Consider the following 13,980-nt stretch of genomic DNA (forward strand, 5'->3'; position numbering starts at 1 on the left):
CTCACAGCCAGAGTAAAGGCAGGAGTCGGCGGCCAGGAAAGGGCTTACTGCCTCCTGCTCCTGCCGTCCCTCTACTGTGCACCTCAGCCGTCCTTTCGGGTGGACAGGAGGTTCAAGATCCTCCAACCAAGTGGAGAAATCTCCCGAGGTCTGCTCCTGTCGTTCACGGTCGGCCTCCTCTCCTTCCTCTGTCCCCACCCCGAGCTGCGGGCTGCGGGCTGCAGGGCACCATCCCTCAGGCCCCAAGGTCCTGCTCTCGGAGCACCGGTGTGGAAACCCCACCCACCAGGCAGGCCTGTAAGAGGACCTTGCCCCTGAAATCATGAGCCCAGGTGCCTCCAGAAGACTGTCCCACTAGCAAACACTTACAGCAAATTCCCCTGAGCAGGGACGCGTTTCCAGGCAGATGGAGCCCGTGGGGCGGTGGGGAGCCTCCAGGCCTGGTGCTCCACACAGCAGGGCTGGGGTCAGCAAGGGGCCCAGTGAGCCTCACAGCCAGCCGGCTACGGGCTAAACAGGCAGAGTGCAGCACCCGCCACCGCTGCCCGGGGGCCAGGCCTGCCCTTGAGGGTCCCGGGCCAAGGTCTCTGCCCTTGGACATGATAGACAGCAGGGCCAGGTACCGAGAGAGACCTCCTCTCCCGCTCACCCTCACACCCAGGCCCGGGAGCCACTCCCTTGTTGGGGCTGCAGTCCCGGCCTCCAGGGCTGCCCTGCTGCCTTCCTCACAGGCCCCACACCCACTGTCACTGTCACATCAGCCACCAGCATGTCCCCCGGAGCCCACTCCACTCAGAGGCCTGGGCACTCCTGGGCGCAGCGCCCTGCCCAGTGCCCATCTCTGCATGCGGGTAAGCACGCCCTCTGCAGACAGTTCTCAGGAGTAGGTGTCTGCTTAGCCAAGGCAGAGCAGGGGTGGCTGGGCAGAGGTGCAGAGGCAGGGTGGTAGGAATTGGGCACTGGCACATGGCAGACGGGGGTGAACCCCTGCTCCCCACTCACGGCTGAGTGGCCGGGAAAGCTGCTGTTTACCCGACCGCCCCCACTTGCCAACGGGACTTCACGAGCAGAGCAGCCTCACTGCTCTGGCGTGATAAGGGGCCCAGGCCAGCTGACAGTCCCATGACAGGCCACAGGAGACCAGAGCAGTAAGGGCCCCGGGGCCACTGTGAAAGGGCCCTAACAAGGAGCATGGCTTTTACCCCAAAGTGAAGGAGCCATGGAAGGCTCAGGAATTAGTTGGGGGAGGAGGGTCAGAGGTCAGAGTCCCCTGGCTGGGCCAGGAGAGCCGGTGGCTAACCCCTCTACACAGCTGGCTTCAGCTGATCCCAGCAGCAGACGGGCAGTGAGCCAGCCCTGACCGAGGCCTTCGTAGGGACAGGGCGATGCGTGGGCGGGCAGGGTCATGGGATCAGAGCCTCTGGGGGTGGAGCTGGACGCCTGCCCTGTGGGGAGCCACGGCAACCCCTGGGCACAGCACCGGAAACACGTCCACCCAGAGAGGCGCGACTCCTTCCCCAAGGCCCCACCCTTCCGGTGCCCGTGACCCCCGCTGTTGCTGGGAGACTCACAGACCCCTGTACTGTCGGGTTCATCTCAGGCACCCTCGCCTCCAGGCCTGGCACCTCACTCCTCAAGGGGTCTGCAGAGTCTAGTTCATCCATCCAGTCATCCAGCAGAAATCACACCTCTGCCAGCCCTGACAGGGCACGGGGTCCCCCTGACTCAGCTCTGTCCAGTGAGTGGTCACCGAGGGAGACCGCCACACGAGCAGAGCCCAGGGCCTGGAGAGCGCTGGAAGGGCCTCCAGGGGAACGCAGGAGGCTGGGCTAAGGCACCCATCCTGGGGGACCCGCGGAGCCCATGCTCGGGTGTGATGGGGCTGGAGTAGCATCCAGACTCCTGGGAGAGAGGCTCGGTCTGGCCCGATTCTGTCTCCCCTGATAAACCCTAACCCCCTGAGGCCTGGGGCGGGGCAGGTTCATCCCTAGCTTCTCTCCAATGGCCACCCAGCACCAGGCAGTTGTTCCAACCTGTTGGGTGGACAGAGGAGTGAACCCACCTGCTGCTCCAATAGGCGAGGCCGGCCTGCCCTGAGCAGAGCAGGAGCACAGAAAATCATCGTCGGATGAATCGGCAACCGACTTGGACCCTAGAACTCCTCATGCACAGGTTCTAAGAAATGGCACCGAGAGTGACCATGTGGCCACGGTTAGGAGAACTTACAAAGTACTGCCACGTCCACATTCTGTCTGGGCGTTGCAAGAACCACATGGTAAATATCATCTCCACATTGCACACCAGGAAATTCAGACTCCAAGAAATAAGGGGGCTTGCCTGAGCCCACAGGGCCAGAAATGAAACCCAGTTTTCTGACATGGTGGCTCACGTTTTACCCACTACTTGTGACTCAGACAGTCCTCCATGGGCCTTACAGGACCTCACCCCAGACCTAGGGTGGTGCAAGCAGGCAGTGCCAACTCAAAGGGCATCCTGCCATCAGAGCCCACTCTGGCCCCGCCCCGGCTGGGCTACACGGCAGGTCCAGTTGAGCGTCTGGCCTCCCGCGCTCCACATCCGTTCTGCCTTCTGGGTCCAGTGTATCTCACAGGGCCTGGCCCAAAGCAGGAATCCCCCAGGGAAAAGACCAAAGCCTGGCCTTGTAACACATCTGGGGTTTTCCCACCTGCTGAAAAGGGGTTCGATCCCAGACCCCTTCCCACTTTAGACCCCATGCCTAACCTTCCCGCTTTGCCAGGCCGGCCGTGTTGGGGGAGGAGGCTTGGCACCATGGGCACACATCTCGGCTTCCTCCGGCCACCCGCTCTGCTGCCCACCTCGGTGGGCCCTGAGGATGCCCGCCGAAGGTTTGGCTCTCAGGCCTGGCCTGCGTGGCTCATCCACTTGGAGTCTCCCAGTCTTGGGTGCAGATACCAGCTCCCCCTTTCAGCTATGTGGCCCGAGGCCCAGGACTGGCTTCAAGGTGCAGGCCCCACGCAGCCCAGCTGGTTGAGGGCTCTGTGGTCTCGATCTTGAAATTCTGAACAATTTCTGAACAAGGGCCTTTCATTTATCTTTCACATTGGATCCCAGAAATTATGTAGCTGATCCTGCCTGGACAAGTCACTCAACCTCTCTGAGCCTCAGTTTCTCTGCCCGCAAAGGAGTCCCCCTTCTGGTTCTGAGAAAGTGCTTTGTCAGCTAGAGAAGGCTGTGCCCTGGGAGGTCTCATTCCCCTGGTCTCTGCAGGTGGAGAAGATGCCTTTAGGAAGACCCGGTAGCTCTCTCGGAGGGGCAGGCTCAGGTGAGACAGGGCCCAAAGGAAAGCCTTTGGATTGCAGGGCAGTCCTCGGGGGCTCGGTCCCCGAAGCAGTGTGTGCTCCGGGCTGGGGTGTGGCGTCACAGGGCAGACCTGCAGAGCCACATTTGCCCTCAGGCCCAGCAACTGGCCCCTGGGAGGGAGTGGAAGGTGGGTTAGAGCCCAGAGCCCTCTCCCCTCACCTCTCCCAGACCAGAGACTCCGCGGCTGCAGGCCCCAGCCCACATTTGCTGTTTGCATCTGGGGTGATCACGTAGCCAGGAGAGAAAACAGGCAGTCTGGTTCCTGAATCTGAAACAGGAGTGGCCTCACAGCAGGCCTGGATGGCCTCTGGTCCTGGGGAACAGAGAGGTAAAGCTGCTCTTTGAGGTGCTCAGAGATGGGGGCTGAGGACAGTGGCCCAGGCTGGTCACCATCCCAGGCAAGAAGCGCCCTCACAGCATCCAGCAGCCGCTGTCTGGAAACTCCCAGGGACAAAGCTCAGTCCCACCCAGGCCGGCCTGTCCCATCGTTGCAGGTATCAGTCCCTGCCGCCCACTGCAGCCCTTCCCATACGTCTCGCACTGTACCGTGTACATCTGCTGACCTCAGAACAATCCAGCCAAAGGAGGCGGGACAGAAACAACCGGCCCCGTGTTGTTGGGGGCGCTGGGGATCCAGACAGGTGCCGTCACCTACCCAGGGCCCCCAGCTAGGGCAGCTGGGAGGACAGGCTGACTGCCGGTTGCTCACTAGGCTCGGCTCCCCCCACCCGGCACAGGGCCTGCAGAGAAGGCCCTTGGCATTATTACGTGAGGCTAAGGCACTGGCTCCCCAGAGTGAGGCAATGGCTGGAGGAGAGGGACCACTGGGAGGCCGAGAAAGTCACATAAAAGGTCACTGGTGGCCCGGCCCCGACCAGCAGCAGCATGAGAGCAGGGCCAGAGTCAGATGCAAAGGCAATAGCCAGATCGGGCCCTGGGCCCCAGCAGGGAGGGGGCATCCCAGGATGTGTCCTTGGGGCCTTTCAGGGTAGCGCTCATGGAGACAGGGGGCACTGGAAGAGGAGCAGCCAGGGAAGGAGATGGAGAGACAAGTGCATACTTGGCTGCATGGGACCCTGGGCTGGTGTGGCTGGATGTGGGGTTTTGAGGCCGTCGAGTGGGTTGGAGTTAGACCCAGAGGGTCCCACCAGCGCTGCCACTTACCAGCAGCACAGCCCTGGCAGGTTCTGAGCTCTCTGCACCAGTTCCTCGCCGGGGGATGGAGGGTGCAGAAGCCACCTCAGAGCTGCTGTGAGTGGGCACCGTGAGGCCTGGAAGGCTGAGCCAGGCCTAGCGCAGTTGACCTGCCGTAAGGAGCTATGGGGCCGGGCAGGCAGCACCCAAGAACAGCCCACAGGGGCCCAGAGCTCCTCACTCAAAGCCTGAAGTTGAGACCCCATGCACTGGTGCCACACAGAAGGCTAAAGGTGTGCAGCGTGCCAGGGAGAGGCCTGCACTAAGGGTCCGGAGAGTGGGTGACCTAGCAGGCAGAGGTCCCCTCTGCTCTGAAGGGCCAAATTCCGAGTCCCATTGGGCTCCAGAGACAGGAGGGGCTGACAAGACCCCTGGAGCCTGTTTGGCCAGTCCCATCTCTCAGGTGCACAGCCCCCCAGTGCCCATGCCATGCCCCACCTCCACCACCACAGAGAGGCCCGGTGGCCATCCTGCTGTTACCACATAAGGCCACCCAGCTGGGCCCCAGCCCCAGCGCTTGACACCAGCTGCTGCCCCCCACTCCCCACACCTTTCCAAGGCCAGAGCCTTAATTACCTGCACCTGGGAAAGTGCCACGTTCTCTGCCGCCTCCAGAGAGGGGCGGCTGCCCACATGAAAGGCTGAAAAGGCACTTGGGGGTATCTGCTGGCTCTTTGATGCGGGGGTGGCAGGTGGGGTTTCCCTCTCTGGCTGTACCCTCAGGAGGGGAAACTACCACTTGTTGACTAACTGCTACCTGCCAGGCCCCAGGCCAGGTGCTGTTGAGCAGGGGGTTGATCCCGCCTCAGCACTGGGAGGGAAGGCACCAGGTGTGGGTGCTAAGGCCCAGCCCCCAGGGTGGCCCACCCGGCTCACTCAGTGAGTGACAGAGTGACAGAGGCAGGGTTCACAGCCTGGCCTGCCCGGCTCCAGTGCACAGTCCAGCGGGCAGAGGGGCATGAGTGGGCTGTAGGCCATTCAGGGCTTGGCCTGTGCCGACACAGCGGCCACCCTGCACGGGCAGAGAAGGAGCCTTCTTTCTGTGTCACAGATGTAGTCTTTGAGCTGGGCCTTGAACCACGAGCGGGCAGGGGGCTCACAAAAGCTGCCCACACCCACTGGAAGGCTAGGGTTAGTGGAGACCCCGCGGGACCAGCCAAGCAGACTCGCCCGCGGCAGTGCAGCGGCCCAGCCTAACAGAGTGGAGACAGCCTCAAGAAGGGCCCTTGGGGCCCTCCACCCCCACAGTCAGGACACTGAGCACCACCCCACCATGGCTGCCCCGCAGATTCGCAGAGATGCACACGCACACACGTGAGGGAAAGATTTCCTCCTCCCCTGCCTCACCCACCCCCACGACCTGAAGTTCAAAGGAACGGCATCTTGGATTTGGTCTGAGTAGCAGCAGGGACCCCTGGCCGCTGGGGTATGTGTTCACTCAGTCATCACTCCTGCAGTCATCCCCAAATCCCGGAGAGCCGAAGGCAGCTCGCAGGAATCCAGACACCACAGAGGCACAGGCAGAATAAACTGGTTTGGGACACCCTCTAGGGAAAAGGCCCACCAGGGCCAGGTTCCCTGGAGAAGCCAAGGTTGGCAGGCAGGGGGCTTCAGATTATAAAATTTGGGGGCTCTTGGCTCTTGGCTTCCTGGCAGCAGAGCAGAGGGAAGGCCACTACTCAGGCACAGCTGCCACAAGAGCAGAGCATGCCAGATGCTCGGGGGGAAGCCCAGGCGGGAAGGCTCAGAGGCCCGGCCGGGGCCCCTCCGTGAGCCGGCCACCTGTGCCCTGGCGACCCGGCGCTGCCAGCCCCTTCTCCAGGCCTGGGGAGGATCACTCTCACCACACGACGGGCTCAGTGACCTAGGTTACACCCGGGCCACTCTAGCCCCTTTGAATTTTCAAAAGAAAAAAAGCACTAGGCAAGCTTCAAGTGGACAAGAACCAGACGCCTGTGGCTGATGGTTCAGTGAGAACAGATGTTGGGCTGAGAGCCTGTTGAGGTGATGGATGGTGCATGGGCTCTGGGAGCCTCCCCTCAGGACTCCACGGCCAGGATCACAAGCCATTCCATGCTGAAATGAGTTTGGGAGCCCCAGTTACCCCCGGTGTGGGTTTGGAGTTCAGGTGCAGGCAGGGCCAGGGTTTAGGAATCTGGCCCCAGGCAGTTAAGTACCAGCCAGGCTGACCTCAGCACTGGCCCCCAGTAGTGGTGTGACCCTCATGGCAGTATCCTTTGCACAGGCAGGGCCCCGTGTCATTTACAGTTTTCCCATCCATCACCATCACCGTGGAGCCTCAGCAGCAACCCCATAGGAATGGTATCCTCCCATTTCACAGATGGGGAGCCTGAGGCTCAGAGAAGCCCCACAGCTAGAGGGTGTCAGAGGCAGGACTGGAACTCAGGTCCTTGTCTCAGGAGATGCCCCCATGGATGGGGAAAGCTGTTAGCTTCTGCTGCAGGAGACTGAGCGCCTCTTGTCTCTCTCCCTCCCCAGAGACATGTGCAGTCAATAACGGAGGCTGTGACCGGACATGCAAGGACACAGCCACCGGCGTGCGGTGCAGCTGCCCTGTCGGATTCACGCTGCAGCCCGATGGAAAGACATGCAAAGGTCAGTGCGGAGCCCCGCTGACGCAGGCCCACCTCACTCCTGGCCCAGGCAGTGCCAGCAGGAGCACGGTCTGCGTGGTTGGGCTGGTGTGAGGCCCGGTGTGACTGCGGGGGCAAGGACAGTCAGCAGGCACCGGCACCTCTGCCCACAGGGCTGAGAGGAGGGCAGGTCTGCACCAGTGCTCCCAGCACGGGTTTCTGCTGTATGTGGTTCCTGGACACAAAACAGGGTTCTGATATCAAAGAATTCAGCTGCACACTGGGTTAACGAAACAGGCGTCTTTACTGCGGGACTTCCTAGGCCTTCGGTGGTTCACTGCAGCTCCCGGGTGGGAGCTGGGGGGCTGCTGCCTCCCCTTAGTTGTGGCCTCTTGCAGAGCTGCAGAGCTGGGGTGACAGCCTGGGGCAGGGCAGTTTGGGAAATGCAGGTCTGCTTATACCGGGACAGGACAGGCTTCTTGTCATGGCTAGAAAAATGTGGACACTCTGTGTCCTTGTCACTGGAGGAGTGAAAGTAAGGGACTCTCAACTGAAGGACTCGGAGGGGCAGAAAGATCTCTGTGTGCAATTAGCAAAGGCGGAATTGGGAGCATCGGGAATCCTCGCACTTGAAGAGATGCAGAGATGGGCCCCTCTGCCGGCTGCTGCGAGTGAGAGAAGGTAGAGCTTCCTCTCCCCACTCGTTCTCTGGCTCACCCCACAGAGTTCTAGAGGGCCCCCAGGAGTGCTTGGGACACCGGTCCCTGAGGAAACAGGGAGCCAGAGCTGACCGAGCTCCAGAGACTGAAGGGGCCGGCCCTGCAGCCACTGGCAAAGGAACCCGAGGCAGGATGGCCCCTGGGTGGGCAGTCAGGACCCGCCACCAAAACCCCTGCGAAGGGGTGAAGCGCAGCCCGTCCCGCTCCCACCGGCTCCGCACCGGCCCTTAGCAGGGCAGGCTGAAAGGGCAGAGGGCTTAACCTCCCAAAGGCCAGGGGGTGAGAACACTGGCAGCAGAGGCTTAGGGTGATTTCTGCCCGAGGTGGGCTTTTTACGCCTGTAAAAGTAGACAGCCTATGACTTCTTCCTGGACACTTTGCTAGGAAGAGCCTGGGGATTATTAGTAGAAATAACAGGTCTTCCACCTGTTTATTTGAAAATAAAGCCCTTCTATAGCCTCCGCTGAGCCCATTCAGAGCTGAGGCATGCTGCCCACCTGCCCTGCGGGTGGCATCTGAGGCCTCACCACAGGGACTCGATGGCAAGAGGCTGGCCAGGGGTCCACCACGGTCCAGGCCACCCTCACGGCCCAGCTGTGTCACAGCAGGCCCGGCTACTTGCCCTTGGAGGCAGGACGGAAGAGGGTAGACCCAGGCCTCTCTGATGCCCTCCAAGGCACAGAGCTGACCCAGGACCGGAGGCCGGGCGGCTGATTTCCTGAGGTGAGGCTGGGAGCTCACCAAGGGGAGGCAACCCGTCTCAGCCGGGAAGGGGCCTCGGCAGTCCCACAGCCCAAGAGGAGCATCTGAGGGTGCTCCGACTCCTGCCCTCTGCCCGCCCCTGGTGGCCCGTACCTGGGGGCGCTGTTTCCGAGGGGAGCAGTCCACACAGCCCCCGGCACACCAGTCCGAGTCCCCCACTGTGTCTCCCACGCCTCCTCTTGAAGCCGTCGGGCCCTTTAAGCAGGCCTGTCCCTGCCTGGCCCCTGCCTTTGGCCAGAGCCTCCCACTCCCACTGCTCTGGAGTCGGGGCGCCCTCTTGTTCACACGTACCAGGTGGGTTTGGGGGCTCCCATGCTGGGTGCTGGGGAGAGTTGAGTAACACAGATACTCCCTGTGCCCCAATAGATCTGCTACTGAGAGCAGAAGACATATTTTCATTTTGTAAAACCAAGATAAACGTGTATCACAGACTGCTTGGTGCTGGATAGGGAAGTACAGTAACTGCAGGAGAGCCAGGACCGGGGCCCACCGAGCTTGGGTGGGGACGTCAGGGAGGGCGGCAGGAGATGTGTCACAAGGCCACTTCCAGCAGCACCAAAGCTGTGCGGGGAGCTGGGTTCAAGGGCCCGAGGGCGGCCAGTGCGCCCAGGCCCAGGGCGGTGTGGGGAGGCTGGGCCAGCTGCCGCAGGGCCTGTGGGCTGGGGGAGGAAACGGCCCTTCCCTCCGGCCTTGACAAGGCCCCAAACGCTGTTGGGCAGGGGCAGCACAGGCCCCAGTTTACATTTTGAGGTGACCCTGGCCACTGTCTGGAGGGCGGTCTCTGGGCAGGGCGTGGAGGAGCAGTGAGGCAGCTGCTGCCGTGACCCGGGCTCGTGGTGACAGTGGCTTGGGCCAAGGGGTGGCAGTGGAGGTGAACAAGAACAGTCTGGATATGGTCATAAATACTAGAATGTAAGGATCGTGGGACTAGTCCGGGACTGCATACTGTGACCAACATAACATGTTCAAATCAAGGAAGCCTGGAAACCAACAGCGACCGCCAGGCCCCAGGGTTTGCTGTCGTAGAGCCTCGTCTGGCCGGGGAGGTGGGCGTCGGATGCCGGGGCTCTGCAGAGGAAGCCAGCTGGGGATTCCTGGCAGACTGAGGCCTGGCCCTGGGGTTTTAGCTCTGCAGTCAGCGCGCACGCCCTGGTCTTGGCAGAGGCCCAGAGGAGACATCAAAGGAGTGATTTCAAAGGCTCAGTGTTTTCTGGAAGCTAAGAAGTCATTGTCAAGCAAGACCGATGGCTGGAGGGCAGAGGTAACGAAGGTCTCAGAAAATCCAGAGCTGAAAACGCCGGGCAGATGGGGATCAAGTGAGCAAGTGGAAGCAGGTGTGGGAGAGGGGGTAGTTCTGCCTAAAACGTGGGCGCCGCGGGACTGTCTGGAGGGTCTTTGTTTCACGGGAGTGCGCAGGGCCGGGGCCCCGTCTCAAGGCTCCCTGCTTGGTACCAGGAGCTGGGCAGCTCGCTGACTGGCCCTTCAGGGAGGAGGGAGGTCGGGGGCCCTGGCTGCGTGAGCTGGAGCCTGGCTTTCCTCAGAGACACCAGCCCCTCCTCCTGCCTCCTTCCAGAACGGTCTGCGAGAAGCCCACCGACCACACGTTTCCTCTCCTCCCTCGCCGCCCTGCCCAGCAGCCTGCCCTCCCCACTGGGCCGCCCTGGTGACGCCTGCCCACTCTCCCAGGGCCTCCCACTCCCACCCCGGGGTTGCCAGGCTGGGCCTACTCAGGGGGACAGGCAGGGGGGAGCAGGCACCATTGTCCTACTGTGTGTCCCTACAGCTGAGCCCTCCCCCTCCCCCAGCACTGGCCGATGCACCCGACTGCCCCGCTCGATGGCCCAAGACCCCCCCTTCTCTCAGCCGCCTGGTCTCATCCTTTGACCCCCTCACCCGTCCATTCACTCAGTGGCCACTCCTGGGCAGTCTCTCTGTGCAGGCCTCGTGCTGGCCTCTGGGACTCCACACAGGAGCCTAGTACTGAGGGCAGGGCCCAGGACAAGGGGGCAGCTGACTCTGGAAAGAACATCAGGGAAGACGTCCCAGAGGGGCAGTTGTTCCCAGGGGCAGGGCGGGGGCTACCCCAGGTGGAGCAGCCCAAGTCTGGGCTTCCGTGGACGCCAGGCACACAGAAAGAGGAGGACCAAGCAGCCAGGACGGAAAGGGCCGTGAGCCTCCAAGAAGGGGCTGGGCCTTTAGTCCTGGGACAACGAGGATGTGTAAATGGGCAGGACGCTGCTGGCCGCCTGCTGGGGGACAGTGACACAGTAGAGAAGGAGGAGAGTCTGAGGGGGCAGGAAGGGGAGAAAGGGGCAGGGACTGCTCCCCTGGGGGCTCATCAGAATGGAGGTCGAGGGGCTGTGGGAGCCCAGCGCCCTCACTGCATCCTGGACTAGAGAGGAGCAGGCACCCCCCTCTCTGCCCCGAGGCAGCCCGCTGCACCAGCCCAGGCCTCAAGCAACAAACGTGCCTCCCCCCAGTGTCTGGTTGCTATGACAGCCCCTTAGCTGACAGGCCCAGATGGGCCCAGGGGTGGGGTGGGGGGTTCCAGAGGTCTGAGGCATTCCTGAGGCGGCAAGCCCCATGGGCACGTTCGGTCTTCCAGCGACGCTGCGGGAGGGCCTGGCAGCAGCCCAGCTTGCAGGTGGGACGTTAGGCTCAGAGAGGTGCCTTTCCCTGCCCAGGGCCATACAGCTGGTGGGGACAGAGCTGAGATGGGTCTCTCATCCCAGAGGCTTCTAGCTATTTAGAAACTCCCCATCTTCCTGTAACCCCAGGGGAGGAGACGACAGAGGCGCCTAAGCCTCCTCCCCAGGCAGGCCCTCCCTGGGCTTTCCGTGGGCTTTGTCTGGAGCTGCCGGGCCAGTGTGAACTGGTGGACTGTGATGGCCCAGCTGGGCTCCTGCGTGCAGCCGTGACCTCCTCTGTAAAGGGGGCAACCTTGTCCCAGTTGCTTTGACACCTTGCTGGCAAGGCTTGGCCTGGTTGCCAGCATGAGGGGAGCAGTACAGTGACCACTAGAGAATTCTGCCCCTTCCTGGCAGGTGGGCTCATCCTGAGGCAGCCTTTTCCTGAAGCACAGACTTCTGAACACATGCCCAGTTCCCAGTGCTGAGAAGCCATCGTTTGCAGTGATCATCTCACTGAGCATGCACAGAGACTTACTACGGTCAGATAGGTGAAGCACCCCGCCCACGCACAGCAGAGCTGGGGGTCACAGCCTGCTCTGCTTCACTGTCCACACCCCAGCTGCCTCGCTTAGTGGGGACCACTTCCCACCTTCCTGGTGCCAAAGTCACCAGAACTGCAACCAGAATAGGTCTTTGCAGTGTTGGTGCCTCGGGGAGGCCAGCCACGGCAGGAGGTATAGGGGCACACCCCGAGCCCAGGCCCACCGGGGCACCACAGGGAGCAGGCCTGGGGCTCCCCACCAGACCGGCTGTGCTGTTCCCCTCCCAGAGGCTCTGCGAATTGCCCATGGGGGACCCTGAACTTACTCTCCTTAAAACCACCTTTTCCTAACATGCTTGATCACAGACCTGGTTTTTATTTTGTTGTTGGGGAACATTCTGTGTGAACACTGCTTTAGGACTCCCTGGCAGATGTTTGAGGAAGAGGTGTGAGCAGTGTGGTGAGGGGCTCGGCGAGATCGGAGTCGCCGGGACAGGACCAGGGCTTAGTAAAAGGGGGCAGATGACCTTGCTCGGGCCGGTCACACGGGCTCAGTGGGTGCTGGAACCTGTTAGCAGCCCCGCTGCAAGGTGGCTGGTGGCCCCCAAGGAGGAGCCCTTCCTGTCTTCCCCACTAGGAGGGCCTCTGCCACCCCTCCCTTCTCACCACCCCACCTGCCAAATCAGGGTGAGAACACCTTCCTGAAAGTCTTCTCCTACTTCTGCTTATCGCTGGGTCATGTCTAGAAGGTGGTGACCAGATGGGCAGTCTGGGGGTTGGGGACCAAGAGGAACCTTGGAGTGAGAAGAGACACCTCGAGGGAAGGGTCTCTGATGGCACAGTCTGCCCAGCTGGCCTGGAACACAGGAGCAGAGCCCAGAAGAGCAGAGCGGGTGGGGGCAGGAGGGAGCTCAGAGGGCTCAGGGAGACGCTGGTGATGCAGCAGACAGCAGGCCGTGCTCTGAGGGGGAGAGCTCCCCATCCCTGGAGGTGTGCAAGCAGGGGCCAGGGGCAGGTTTGCTTGGAAGGGTGGCTGCTGCATGGGGTCGGGCCAGGTGACCTTCAGGGTGCAGCCACAACTCCTTCGATGCTGGATGAAGAAGCTGCTCAGACCAACAGGCGTGGAGTGGGTGGGTGGCAGGGAGAACCAGAGCGGGGAGTTGGCCGGGCCCAGGCCTCCCCAGCTTCCGGCTGCCTGCCGCAGCCTCTCAGGCCCGTTACTCTGCCTCTCTAAGCCTCAGTGCCCATAAGTAAGACAGGAGCAGCGAACCACCCTTCAGGGCGTTGCCTGAGCGCTGACCGAGCGCCAACGCCTCGGGAGGCTTACTTCATTCAGTCTCCCAGCGCTCTTGCAAGCAGGTGCGCTCGGACCCCTGCCTTACGGACAGGAGCCGAGGCTCAGGGCCTGGCAGCTTGCCCTGGTCCCAGCCGTGGGGAAGCAGCCTGCCTGCTCCGGGCAGTCCTGCCCCAGGCTGCCTCCCTGGCTGCGCGGAGGAAAGGACGTGGTGGAAGTCCTCGTCCCTGTTGTCTCGTCCAGCACCGCAGACGTCACTTCCTCCCCACTCCCCGCCGTGAATGCCAGCTTCACCAAGTCCTGGCAGGAAGCAGAGTAGCCGGGTCATGCCACCTTCTCCTGTCCCCCCATCCCTGTGCTTGGCTGGGGGAACTGAGGCCAGCCCTGGGCAGCGGGTGGCAGGCAAGACAGGGAAGGGCCGGTGCTGGGCTGTCGACCCCCACAGTGCGACCCCTACCCGAACCCGTTCTCCTCAGCTCGCCCCACCTGCTTGGCTTCCGCAGACATCAACGAATGCCTGGTCAACAACGGAGGCTGCGACCATTTCTGCCGCAACACTGTGGGCAGCTTCGAGTGTGGCTGCCGGAAAGGCTACAAGCTGCTGACAGACGAGCGGACGTGCCAGGGTGAGCTCCTGCCCCCGGCGGCCCGGGCCGGGGCATCCCATCCTCATCGGGTCCCTTCCCCTCCTGGGCTTATCCAGGCTCCGAAGAGATGTGACGGGGTGGGGTTTGTCCAGCCTTCCGGCTGGCCTGACAGCACCAAGATGGCTTTTCCGCCGCCAGCTCCTGCTCCAGCCCTCCCCGGCACCCCTGTCCTTTAACACTCCAGGGGCTCTCTGGAGCTATGCAGTCCAACCTGTCCCTTATAGCTGGGGAACAGGTCCAAAGAGGGGTCAGCCCGT

The 13,980-nt window shown here is 62.2% G+C and overlaps 1 protein-coding gene across 2 annotated transcripts in view; it reads left to right on the plus strand.

Moving 5' to 3' along the window:
- Nucleotides 1-13,980, plus strand: part of SCUBE1 (signal peptide, CUB domain and EGF like domain containing 1) — a 122,562-nt gene that overhangs the window by 80,745 nt on the left and 27,837 nt on the right. For both annotated transcript variants that reach the window (XM_036931446.2, XM_036931447.2), the window contains 2 exons: nt 7,036-7,152; nt 13,580-13,702. In XM_036931446.2, coding sequence (XP_036787341.2) covers nt 7,036-7,152; nt 13,580-13,702 — 240 coding nt within the window. The remainder of the gene's footprint in view (nt 1-7,035; nt 7,153-13,579; nt 13,703-13,980) is intronic.

The sequence above is a fragment of the Manis pentadactyla genome, chromosome 10 (genome assembly GCF_030020395.1).
Source record: "Manis pentadactyla isolate mManPen7 chromosome 10, mManPen7.hap1, whole genome shotgun sequence".
Lineage (NCBI taxonomy): Eukaryota > Metazoa > Chordata > Mammalia > Pholidota > Manidae > Manis > Manis pentadactyla.